A 12,170-nucleotide genomic window follows, 5' to 3' on the forward strand; every position below is an offset into this window, starting at 1 on the left:
ATATAAGAAACATAGGAAACGGGAAGAAACAAGAAGAAATCCAGGAAAACGTATCAGGAAGAAAACGAACCAGAAAGCCAGAAACATATGAGACTAGTTCTTAATAATTCCTATATAAGAAACATCAATCACAGAAGAATTAAGTTCAACTAGTATGCAAATTAATTCAAAATCAATTAGCTTGTGAAAAAATCATAAACCTGCATGCACCAAGAAAACGAACCAAAAAGAAAATGGAAAACGATCGAAAGCGAAGAAGGAGGCTAAAGGATTGAAGCGCCAAAGGAGGAAGAATGAGGTCGAAGGACTAAAGCGCCTAAGAGTATATTAAAAAAATGGGCCCCTAAAATTTTGGTCCCTGTTCCACAGCCCAGCTTGCCCCAGCCCTACACTGGCCATAGGCATCATGCTTAAATACGAGAGAAACCCTAAAATAATGGGCTGGTCCAGAACAGATGCTACGTCATGGCCACCTTACTACCACATCCTAGTACTCATCAGATAGAGGCATTCCTATTTAACTCATGCTACGTCATAAGCATCCATGCACTACGTCGTGGCATGAAGTTCTTCCCAAAAACTCCATTCTTGATCCCGTCAAGTCTTAAGCTAAACCAATATGGAAAACGAGTGTTACTGTAACATCTCGGGAATTATAAGATTCATATTGCATGCATAAGCATGATCCAATCAAGTATGGAGGTTTTTCAAGCCTAGAACCTTATTGCTAGATTGGTGTTGGAGGCAAGGCTCGAATGCGGGGTGTTCATATCTTCAATGCTCAGCGTTCGGTGCATGAAACTGGACGCGGAGGCCAAGACGAACGCGGTGCGTTCCAGGGAGGAACGCAGGGTGTTCACCGTCTGCACTAAAAAACCCTAAGTGTGCACTATTTAAACAACTTAAGACCCAAGGCTCTTCATTCTTTCAGCCTCCACTGTACCTTAAGCCTCCTTTTGAAACCCTAACCCTAATTGTGAGTGTGTGAGCTTGGAAGACCATCTTTGAGTGTATTTTGGTGTTCTTGAAGGAGAGTGATCACCTTGGAGTCTCATTGATCAAGGAAGAGCTTTTGGATACAGGTTCTCCAACTCATTTGCAAGTCTCAGAAGGTATAAAGTTTTTATCTTGGTATCTTATAGCTTAATATTTAGATTAGGGCTTGTTTTGTGCTTCTTATGAACATGTGGATGCTCTTTGTGAGTCTGAGTCACTCCAAGAGCCTAAGATTTATATATCTTGCCTTTTCTGAGTTGATTTTGATTTAAAGTTGGAGTCTTGATACATTAATTCCTCCCATGTTTGAGTTATTGGTCACTTTGTGAAGTTTGGGTGTTTGGAATCATGTTTGGGTCCTTTTGGACCATGCAAAGGTGACAAGTGGTCGACTTTATGGATTAAGACACTGATATGGACCTATTTGGAAGTTCTGGACGTTGGGCTTAAGCTATTAAGTCATTTGTGTATTTTTGGTTTCTGGACAGGAACGCCGTGCGTAAGGCTGGGGAACGCTGCACGTTCTGGCTTGGTGTACCGATGGATGGTCCGGTGACGAACGCCCAACGCTCCACAAGGGAACGCCCAACGTTCGTGTCACCAGTGGACTTTTGGGCTTTTGGTCTTGGACTTGGTTTTGGGGTTTGGGCTTTCCGTTTTGGGCCATGTGTGGACTAAACTGATTGAATTTCCTAGTTTGGGCCTAAGGAGTTTGGGGTTGGGCCTTTGTGGGCCCAGTTTGGATTTGGGCCTTAGAGGGCCTAGTTGGTAGTTGGGCCTTAGTGGGCCCAATGGGATTGGATTAATATTGGGCCTGATTAGTTTGACCGTTTATGGATTAATGGTTTTGTTTTGAAACTCAATTGTTAATTAGATGTTGTTTGTTTGATAGCGCGGGGTTTCTAGCGAATTTGCAGTCAGAGATTATTCGTGGGATCAGCTGTCGAGGTGAGTCTCCTCATTGTTTGTATGGGTCGAAGGCACCAATGCCGACCCATTTGTTTTATGTATTGTAGGAAGACCCGGGGGTTAGCCCTAGGCATTATGTATGAAAGACCAGGAGGTGGCTCCTGACACACTATTGTATGCTAGTTGTCTTTGTGATACTTGCATGGAAGACCCGGAGGTGGCTCCTGGCACTTGTCTGTAAGACCCAGGGGGTGGCCCTCGGCTTGACAAGAAAGACCACGAGGCGACCCGTAGCATAACGACAAGACTATGTGCGACACATAGCATCTTATTTGATTATGATATATGTTTGATATGTATGGATCACAGTTATGTATGACATGTATGGCTCAGTTGATATGTATGGTGTGTGGTATTTGGGGAACTCACTATGCTTCGTGCTTACGGTTTACAATTTTGTTTCAGGTACCTCCAGTTTTCAAATAAAGGAGCTCGGGACGATCGCAGTGCACACACCCATGTTTTTCCGCAATGTGTGATCTTTGAGATCAGACTCTGATATTAGTTTAATTGAAATGTTTTCAATGTCTGGAACAAAGTTATTAAAGTGTTTTTCCTATATTAAAAATGAATTTTTTACCTTGAACTTTTGGGTCGTTACAGTTACAAGATTGATGCTTTATAGACATGCATGTCTAATGCATGTCTTGAACTCAAGATGGATCAAAATGGTTAAAATGGGACCAAAATCCAATGCATGGATTCAAAACCACACCAAACTCCAGATCCAAAGCATATAACCTACAAATGACCTCAATGATCCATAAAGTTGCCAACTTTATGGAATCCTTCCACCCAAACTAGCTTATAATTGAAGAAGAGGGGACAAAACTCTAGATCTAGCAACATAGAATAATAAAGCTTGGATCTTGAACATTTACAAATGTTCAGAGATGCCCAAACGGAGTCTCAAAGCTGGCTAAGATGCTCCTTTCACCACAAAGGTATTTTTCTTCCTTCAAGAACCACCAAAAACACCAAGATGGCCTCAAAAATAGAAGAACGGGATTAAGATTTCTTCAAGGGGGGTTTAGGAGGTGATGAATGCTGATGGTGGAGAAAACCCTAACCCTCACTTCCTTTGAATAAGGTCCAAGTCCGGAAATTAGGGTTTGCCCCTAATTTAGTTGTCATGTCATGTCACCTCAACGAGAAAATGCACCTCATATCGCCATGCCACGTCGTGATGATACCTTCATCACGTCGTTACCAACACAAAAATCATAATTCATTTTAAATTCCATACCTCGAGGATCTAGACGTTACATGCTTTAGAATATTGTATTATACATCTTTAAAAAACATAAATTATTATGTATGAAGAAAAAAATAGTATACAAATTACTCCTCTTTGTGTATGATACTTTTGACTTTCTAACACCTGAGGCACTTGAGCTCCTCAATAAAATATAACAACTATTGTATATAAAACAGTTTTATATGACTTCAAGATTTATATATGTAGCCTTTAAAAAAAATTAGTTTCCTATATTAAATCCACATAAAATACATATTTAATTGACTTATAAATCAGTATTTAAGTTGTAAAGATTCACCTCCCAATTCTGTAAAAAATTAGCAACTCAAATTGTTAGTTAAAAGTATCGGGACATGTCGAAACCATAAATAAATCGTTTGAAACGTGTTTTTTTGTTTGGGCAAACTGGCAAAGCGTCGTTGAAGTTGGTAACTTATATAAAACTCGGAGAAAAGCGTCGGGTAAAGCTGACCCGAATCCAAAATATGCGGGTGTACTTGCCCTACAGCTATCACTATGTAGATTCTCGGTAGTGAAAATAGGCAACAATTACATTTAATCACGTTATCTTTATGAAATTTCAGTCTTTCTGGATCGGATAACGGATAAACCCTAAAACTCAGAAAGGATCACACCTAAATCAAGCAAATTGCAGATACAAATCTTCACTGTTATCTCCTACAAATGGATAATCGATTGCCTCCTAATTCAGAGAAGTTTCATCTTGCTCCATCTGATAATCGACCACCCCCAAATCAATTGAACGCAGAATTAAGGTATGAGTTCTTAGTCCCAGCTCATAACTACAGAGCTTACGTATTTCGAGCTGTTTTACTCGGTAACGGAATTTAAAATGTTAATAATTTGAGGAATTAAGATATGTTTATGAGTTGTTCCTTTCTAGTGCTGAAGTTTCATATAATTGGATTTAGAACTTCGCGTTATGAATGCAAGTATGATTCAGTATGATGTAGTTCAATGATTCTGAACTTTAGATGGCATGCTTTTAGGTGAGGGATTTGGCTTGATTTGTTTAATTTTGGTATGTAATGTAACTATAACTGCAAGCAATAATTGTCTGTAAGATGAAGTTCAATGATTTAAAACATTAGTTTTTATACTTCACTGTTTAAGCTTGCTAGTTGCTAGTATTAATGAACAGTTTTTCTTGATTTAGACTGGATTGGAATTCAGTTCCATTCAAATCCTGCTTTTAGTTGCAAATGAATACTGAATTGCAATCCTATGGAATTTACAAGATCCTTTGCATCAACTTTTCATGATTTCATCCTAAAACCCATTGAATTCAATTCCAAGCACTCCTTGTTAAAAATACTCAGATATCCCTTTAACCTAGAAGTTCATGTTAAAATTGTTAAATTACCCCTTTAACCCTAACCCTAGAAGTTCACAAGTAAGTGCTTCTTGCCTCTCACTCTCCATCTGGTTTCCCCTCATTTACCTCACCAACACTTGTGAATTCCAATCCTGTTTCTGCCAACCAAACACATGACATAATTCAATTCCTTCATATTCCAATCCATTGACAAATTCCAATTCCTTCCAAAACATTTTGTGAACCAAGCACCCCTTACACTATGTTCTCAAGTTTGGTGAGAAAAGCAAGTTTAAACTAGGAGAGTGGATAAAGGAAAAAGAAAAGGTGTAATAATTGTTTTTCACGCTCTTAAGTTGGAAAGAATTGAAAAGAAAACATTTTATTTTAATTATTTTTCATGTTAGTAGTTTCAATACACATCTCCAGTTGCCAATATATATCTCCACCTTCTTTCTTGTACTGCATTTGACATGCATTAAATTGGGACTAAATCAGACAAAAAAGGTGGGACATGGACTCACTCTTGATTGTTTGTCTGTGCAAAAGACATAAATGCCCTCCTCTCCGAGTCATTTCCCATGTAGCAAAATGCACCCTTAGTTTTACTTGTCCTTTCTCTTACTTGACATTTGTTTATTGCTTCTGAAAGGCCTGGATTTGAACATAAAGACAGAAAGCTTCAAAAGGCTGATCGTGAGAAGCTAAGGAGAGATCGTCTCAATGAGCAGTTCACTGAATTGGGAAAGACATTAGGTATGTCACCATATTGTTGCTATATAATAAGAAAAATGGATAAATTTGTCATCTCTTCATCGCATTTATATAAATAAGAATCTTATATCATCATTGGTGTATAATGTTTTGTTGACTCTTTATCATTGGTTTGTAGCAAAAACCACAAAGTAAAAAGAAACACCTATATATATATAGCTTATCGGATTAAGTTGTTACCTATTATGTCAAAATAAAACAATACCATGTTTAATTTGTTGAATATCTTGAGAAATGTTTTTCTATTGAAGGGTAAAATGGTCATTTACTTTTTCATTCAGACGGTTCATATAGTCCACAAGTCATTTTCTGTTAAGTCCATTAAGTAAAAAGAAACGACACATTATCACACTTTCTATAATGTGTTGTCAACTTATCCTGTTTGTATTGTGTTTCTTTTTTAAAATTATTCGGTTAATGTTGTTGGATATATTGTAAGTTTAATGCTAAATGTTGTAAACTTTGAACAGATCCTGATAGACCTAAATTTGATAAGGCAACTATACTCTGTGATACAATCCAGATGCTAAATGATTTGACTGCTCAAGTCAGCAGATTAAAATCTGAGTATACAACACTCACTGAAGAATCCCGTGAGGTAACTTTCCAAATTTTATTATTTTTTAGAAATAATTAAGTAAAATCACACATTCATGACTTTTTGGATACTTTCCAGCTACTTGCTATTATAAGTCAAAACATACATGTATCTGCAAAGTAGAAGATTTAGTTTGAAACTTGAAAACACTTGGGTGGTTTTTGGTATGATGGAATTGGGGAAAGGATGGAATGGAATGAGAAAAACTTGTTTGTTTTGCATGATGGAATGGAATAGGTGATTCTTGAAGGAATGTGATTCCTTCCATTTTTTAAATTTCATTCCACCATGGTATAATATAGAAATTGGCATTATAACTCATATTTATTCGTGTGAATTTTAAATGACACGGATATTAATTTTTTTTTTTTTTTTTTTTTTATTGTTTTGATTAATTTACAGTCTTGTTTTATAAAAATAAATAGAAAGTATATTTCTATTGTAATCTTATGTGGGTTTTAATGAGCTTTTATGTTACATTTTTTATTTTTGTAAATAAAAAGTTCATTAAATCATAAGTAAATAATGTATATTGTAGAGCTTTTAATGAGCCGGGACTAAAGTTGTGACCTTTGGTAAACCACAGGGACCATTTATGTAACTTTGTCTTCATTCTATTACAACATTGTAGTTTCAACTTTTTTGTTATTAAGAAAATGTAGTTTGGATAATTTACCCAATTATAACATTGTATTCTCACCTTTTTCTTATTAATCTATCTAATTATAGCAAGCAGTGAGAAATTGAGAATAGGTTTATAAATAGATGATATATTGAGATTGGTTGAATTGAATGATAACAGTTGACTCAAGAGAAGCATGATTTAAGAGAAGAAAAAGCATCCTTAAAATCAGATATTGAAAATCTCAACCTTCAATACCAACAAAGGGTTAGGGCTAGTAGTAGTATATACCCATGGGGGGCTCATATGGACCAATCAGTTGTAATGCAACCCCACCCCCCTACCTACCCCTACCCTATCCCTATGCAAATGCCAATGCCACCTATGCACCACCCTCCCATCCAACCCTACCCTTTTTTTGGCAACCAAAATCCCGGTGGTGTTGTTCCAAACCCGTGTTCCACTTTCTTTCAATACGTATCTCCACCACCTGTTCAGCAACCAAGTAGTAGGTCCCACGTCTCTACCAGACAACCTTCTAAAAATAAGTCATCAAGTGGAAAAAATGAGGACTCTAATGATGTTGCTACTGAATTGGAGCTAAAGATGCCCGGATCTACACTAGATCAGGTTACAATTTCTTCTATTTCTTGCATATAACTGGGTTAGATGTTAAGAGTAAAAATGATGATATTTCATATATAATATTATACACTGTAGGAGGGGTCAGGGGGTGAATCAAAGTTGAAGAAATCACATAGGAAGGAGAATAGCATCTCAGATGAGAGCTCTCTTAGTCCTAGCGGCTGTTCATCATCGCATACTGTACAAGCCAGCTCATCAAATAGTGTCATTGGCGGCCTCAATGGTGGTGGTGACCGCTAGGACCACCGCCATGCCACCACCACTTTGCATAGATTCCTAACTTTTCACTCTCACAAGTCACAAACAAAACACAGGTACTTAAAAAGAAAATTAAATCCACTTTTTTTTTTTTTCAATTATACGGTTACATCATGATGATGACGACGACAACATGTGTTTATCGTATGGGCTCCTTGTATGTATAATGTATGTAACTATTGTTTTATTAGAAGAAAAAAAATAAAGGAAGTTATTTAGTGTATGATTTGGATCAAATATGAAGTATAGGCAATTTAATTAATAGTTTATAACATGTAATGTAAGGCATGTTTATTATTTTGGGTTTATCTCAATATCTTTCGTAACATATGCATTATGTTCACAAGTCGCAACATATCCCTTTCCTTTTCTATTTGTGGATTTCATTTTCTTTTCTCCTTATTCATTGCATATTACAATTTTTTTAAACGGCCTTGCGTATTGCATGTAACGAAATTCATATCACAATCTTTAATATTTTCATAGCATGAGATATTAAGTAACAATACATTATGACAAAAAAAAATATTGGATAACCAGAAAGGTCAGATACATGGGTTTTAGGTCCAGCTTTCGGGCTATAATTTTGTCAAACATAATAATGGTATAACTACTTATTCAAGGGATAAATTTGAAAAAAGAAACAAATATCATGAAATATCTTAGTCACATAAGAATAAATTTGTTTGGGCAAAGGTTTTGGGTCCATTTGGCATTTAGATACTATGGATGCCAGGCCACTCGCTTGTTATCTATCATTTATACACGTGTCAACAACATATGCGACCCCCAATCTTTTTAATTGTCTCAAATAAATAATTTTCTATCTACTTAATTATTAAATAAGTAGGTGTGAAACTCATTTATTACATAAGTTTATTTAAAAAAAATTAAATATAAAATTTTAACAATTTGAAAAGTTTGAATTTATAAGAAAAATGAGAAATCTTTTGAATTATTAAAATTAATGAGGCTTTAATGTATTAGATACATTACATATATAAACTCTTTCTAATAAATAACTTACATATATATTACCTTACATATTAAATGTGTAATTTTAATTTAATAAAATGAAAAATACAATAAAATGACAAGTGGAAAATATAAAATTTAAAAATGTTAGAAAATGCCATGTGTCCAAATGAAGGAGAAGAGGACATGTGGCAAAAAAACCTTCATTTATTATAGTAGATTTTCTCAAATTATGTATTAAGTCAAACTATGTTATAACCCGTTGAAACCACGGTTACCGAACTAAAATAATATTTGTACTTCAAAATCATAATTATTAATAAATGATTTTAAAACCATTATTAACTTTCAAATTTAGATGATTTGTCAGTAACTTTATAATTGTTGATTTAAATTAATGTATAAAATGATTTGAAGATATGAGCGGTGTTATTTACATGTAGAATAATGAAAAAAAAATGATAATGTTATATAATGAAATATAAAATTGTATAGTCTGGAAAAAATCAAACACGGTGAATCATGGAAATACAATTGTTATATGACAAATCTAAAATTAAGTTAGCGTAAAATTATCTTGTTTGTCTTCATGGAAAATAGATTAACGGTTATATATTGTTATCTTGTTGTCTTTATGAAGAATGTGCATATGAGAACGGTTCACATTGGTCCTACTTGGAATGGGAAAATGGAAAAGTAACATATTACAACACCTTATCATTAATAATTAAAGGTTTTTCTTTTAACCTCTTTTGCCATTATAAAAAAGATAATATTTCTTATAAAATGATATATTATTTCTTAAACATACCTGGTCTAATATGGTATTTCTGAAAGTTATCAATGAATAAATTAAGTAATTTAAACCAAAATGATGCAACTAACCTCAATTTCATAAATCCATTTTTCTTTAATTCAAACTCATCGACCGTATAAGTTTTATTTCCATTCGTCTTCAGAATATCACCTACAAAAAGAACTCATATTAAAAACCACAAATCCACTTTCTGTTTTCCAATACGATGAAAGAAAACATGTATAAAATCATAAATCTCTAATACCCTTGTACCAAATACGATGAAAATGATAACCCAAGTTCAACAAAACAAACTCCACATTATGTCATCCAGATCATGGCCATTATAAATATAGATGTTAATTTCTAGACGTCCAAATCATGTAAGCACCAAATATAGGACCTTCAATAGTTGGTGCCATCACCATTGAGTTTGTATTGCTCAAGACATTAACAATCATAAGAATTATATAGTCCCCTTCAATTTGTATCCAAGTTCTCCACTCAAAGTTGACTCATCTTTATCTTGCAGTTAACATATCAACAAATTCTAGATAAGGTACTTCATTTTCAATTGAATATACACAAAGAAGACCGGATAAAAAATCATAAAAACCATGTCAATTGTTATTCCAAATCATCACAACTATTTTAAAACTTATAAAAAGATTAACCACTTTTCATTTTCATCATCTTTCAATCCATCAAACCTAAATGAAAAAAAAATGAAAATGAAAGATCTTTAAAGTTCTATGTCGAGTTTTAAAAAATGATTAAATTCCCATATTTTATAAACATATAAGGTGAAACCTATCTCAACATATATGTTGTATGCACATAATCTTCTACCCTAATTTGGAAATTTAAATGAACACGAAAATGGTTTCATTAGCCAATGAATTATAGCCGGAAAAAATTATATTGTTATATAATTCATGCCAATTTGACAATTTCATCATCTTCTTTCCTTCAAAGATATCATGCAAGTATTTAATGGAAATAATGAAACAATGAGTATAACTCAATAGAGACATAAAATCAAACACTTATCCTGCATCAAAAAATAAATGAACAGTAGAAGCCTTAAAACTTAAATCCACTATGTGGATCACACATGCACAAAAGTTAGAAATTGGCTGCAAAAACATCTCTTAAGACGATTTCAATAATACTTATTAAAACAAACTTAGACAAATTAAATCAACTAACATGAAATTTTGAAAGTTGACCTTCATCACCAGTAGAGGGGGGTGTGAAGACCGACCTTAAACGACCATTTCAAATCCTACAAGCAAATCCTCAATGGTAGGGTTAAACCCTGCAGGAAGGTTTATGGGTAGTAGAATATTTGTAATCGCATAAAAGATGCAATCCAAGATAATCATGGATCCGCTATCCAAGTCAAATCTGAAAGAAGATAATTCCCGATTTATTGCGATTATGTAGATAATCTTTTGTTTTGATTTTATGGGATTATTCTTTGAGCGGCAAATGAAATTCTGGAAAACACAGGAAGTTGACACGTGTCAATTATAGGCTTTAGAAAGATGCCAAGTGGATTTTAGGGACTCATTTATTAGAGAGGTAGATTTTGTATGTATTTGTATTCCAAAAAAATTAACAAGGATTTGAACTGATGCAGAGTCATTTATTCTGTAAAAATATATTTTTGATTTGAAATAAAAGATGAGTAATTTATCATAAATTAATTTTTTTTAGAGAAGATAAGTTAAAAACATGATGTCTCAAGTCATTTGTTTATGATATAACTAGTTTATAATCTATGGAAACCACAGTTACAAAATTAACTAAACTTTCATAGTACAAACTCAAAATTATTAATTAAGTTAAATAAATTATTAATTAAAAGATATTTTTAGTTATATAAAATTATTATCGTTGATTCAAATAAATATGTGAAATTTTATCACGTGATAATCTTTATTAACTTTATTTTATTTTTTATTCTAATCTTATTAATTTAATATAATTAGAGTAAGAAATTTAAATCTTGAAATTTGAAATGGATAATTAATAGATTGACAAATAATATGACATTAATTAAGACGCCTAATAGGACGACAAATGATAAAAAAACCACTTTTTTATTAGTATAGGGAAATGTGCTGAGTTTAATCCATCTTGGAATTATAAAAAAAGAACCATCTAACTTGGAATATAATTGGTATTTATTAACTTTAAATAAAAGATATTGCATCTACCACTTCGTTTATATCGCCATCAAAAAAATGTTCTCACGAATCGTTGGACCTGTATTCATGGACCGCGTGGTCATTTTATGATACTTGTAATAATGATCATCTTAATATTTCAACTTAATAAATGATTATGAAAAATATCTCTATTTTTAAAATAGAACAACTCAAGAAATTACTTAACAATTTTCAAATGGTTGGATAATCCATATTAGTAAGGAGACAAATTGACAAGAATGCCCTCGTTGCTTTGAAAGATGGCATCTGGACTTTTTGGTTGGGCGATGGGGGCACACACAACTCCCATGAGGCCCATCCCTATCAACATAATAAGTATAGGTGGAGTGATATGTGGCACATGTGATGGATGCGGCATCACTCATTTATCATCATGTATGTCTTTTGATTATTCGTTGAAAATAACATGTTTAAAGTTAAACTACATGTAAAGAGTAATGTAGTTTTACCCCTTTTTCAAAAATAGCGTTTTTTCATTTTTAAATATATATTCACAACCCGTTTTATTATAAAAATGGATATTCGATTATATATTTGTGTTCCATGATATATTCACTCGGTATACTATACGTGTAATTAAATTTATAATTTAATCATTAAATGAGGTAGTTAGATTAATTGAATTATTGTTTTTTGGACAAAATTAGGATATTTGGATTGATATATGCGATTTCACTTTCTAGTTTCAAACCGATCCAAAACAAACCAA

The 12,170-nt window shown here is 33.3% G+C and overlaps 1 protein-coding gene across 1 annotated transcript; it reads left to right on the forward strand.

The window, feature by feature from the left end:
- Window positions 1–3,642: 3,642 nt before the first annotated feature.
- Window positions 3,643–7,784, forward strand: BHLH121 (basic helix-loop-helix (bHLH) DNA-binding superfamily protein). Its single transcript, XM_079068999.1, has 5 exons — window positions 3,643–3,999; window positions 5,212–5,315; window positions 5,804–5,931; window positions 6,734–7,183; window positions 7,274–7,784. Exons 1-5 carry the CDS (start codon window positions 3,908–3,910, stop codon window positions 7,436–7,438), a joined length of 939 nt encoding a protein of 312 aa, XP_078925125.1. The 5' UTR covers window positions 3,643–3,907; the 3' UTR covers window positions 7,439–7,784.
- The last annotated feature ends 4,386 nt before the right edge of the window (window positions 7,785–12,170 follow it).

This window comes from Lactuca virosa, chromosome 8 (assembly GCF_052849685.1).
Source record: "Lactuca virosa cultivar CGN04683 chromosome 8, Lactuca_virosa_CGN04683_v6, whole genome shotgun sequence".
NCBI classification, from domain to species: Eukaryota; Viridiplantae; Streptophyta; class Magnoliopsida; order Asterales; family Asteraceae; genus Lactuca; species Lactuca virosa.

What these genes read in the sequence shown, in the direction of transcription:
- BHLH121 (XM_079068999.1), top strand. Translation starts at nt 3,908, where the DNA reads ATGGATAATCGATTGCCTCCTAATTCAGAGAAGTTTCATCTTGCTCCA. An exon ending in TCACTGAAGAATCCCGTGAG is followed by an intron (nt 5,932 to 6,733) that starts GTAACTTTCCAA and finishes GAATGATAACAG; the next exon opens with TTGACTCAAGAGAAGCATGA. An exon ending in CCGGATCTACACTAGATCAG is followed by an intron (nt 7,184 to 7,273) that starts GTTACAATTTCT and finishes TATACACTGTAG; the next exon opens with GAGGGGTCAGGGGGTGAATC.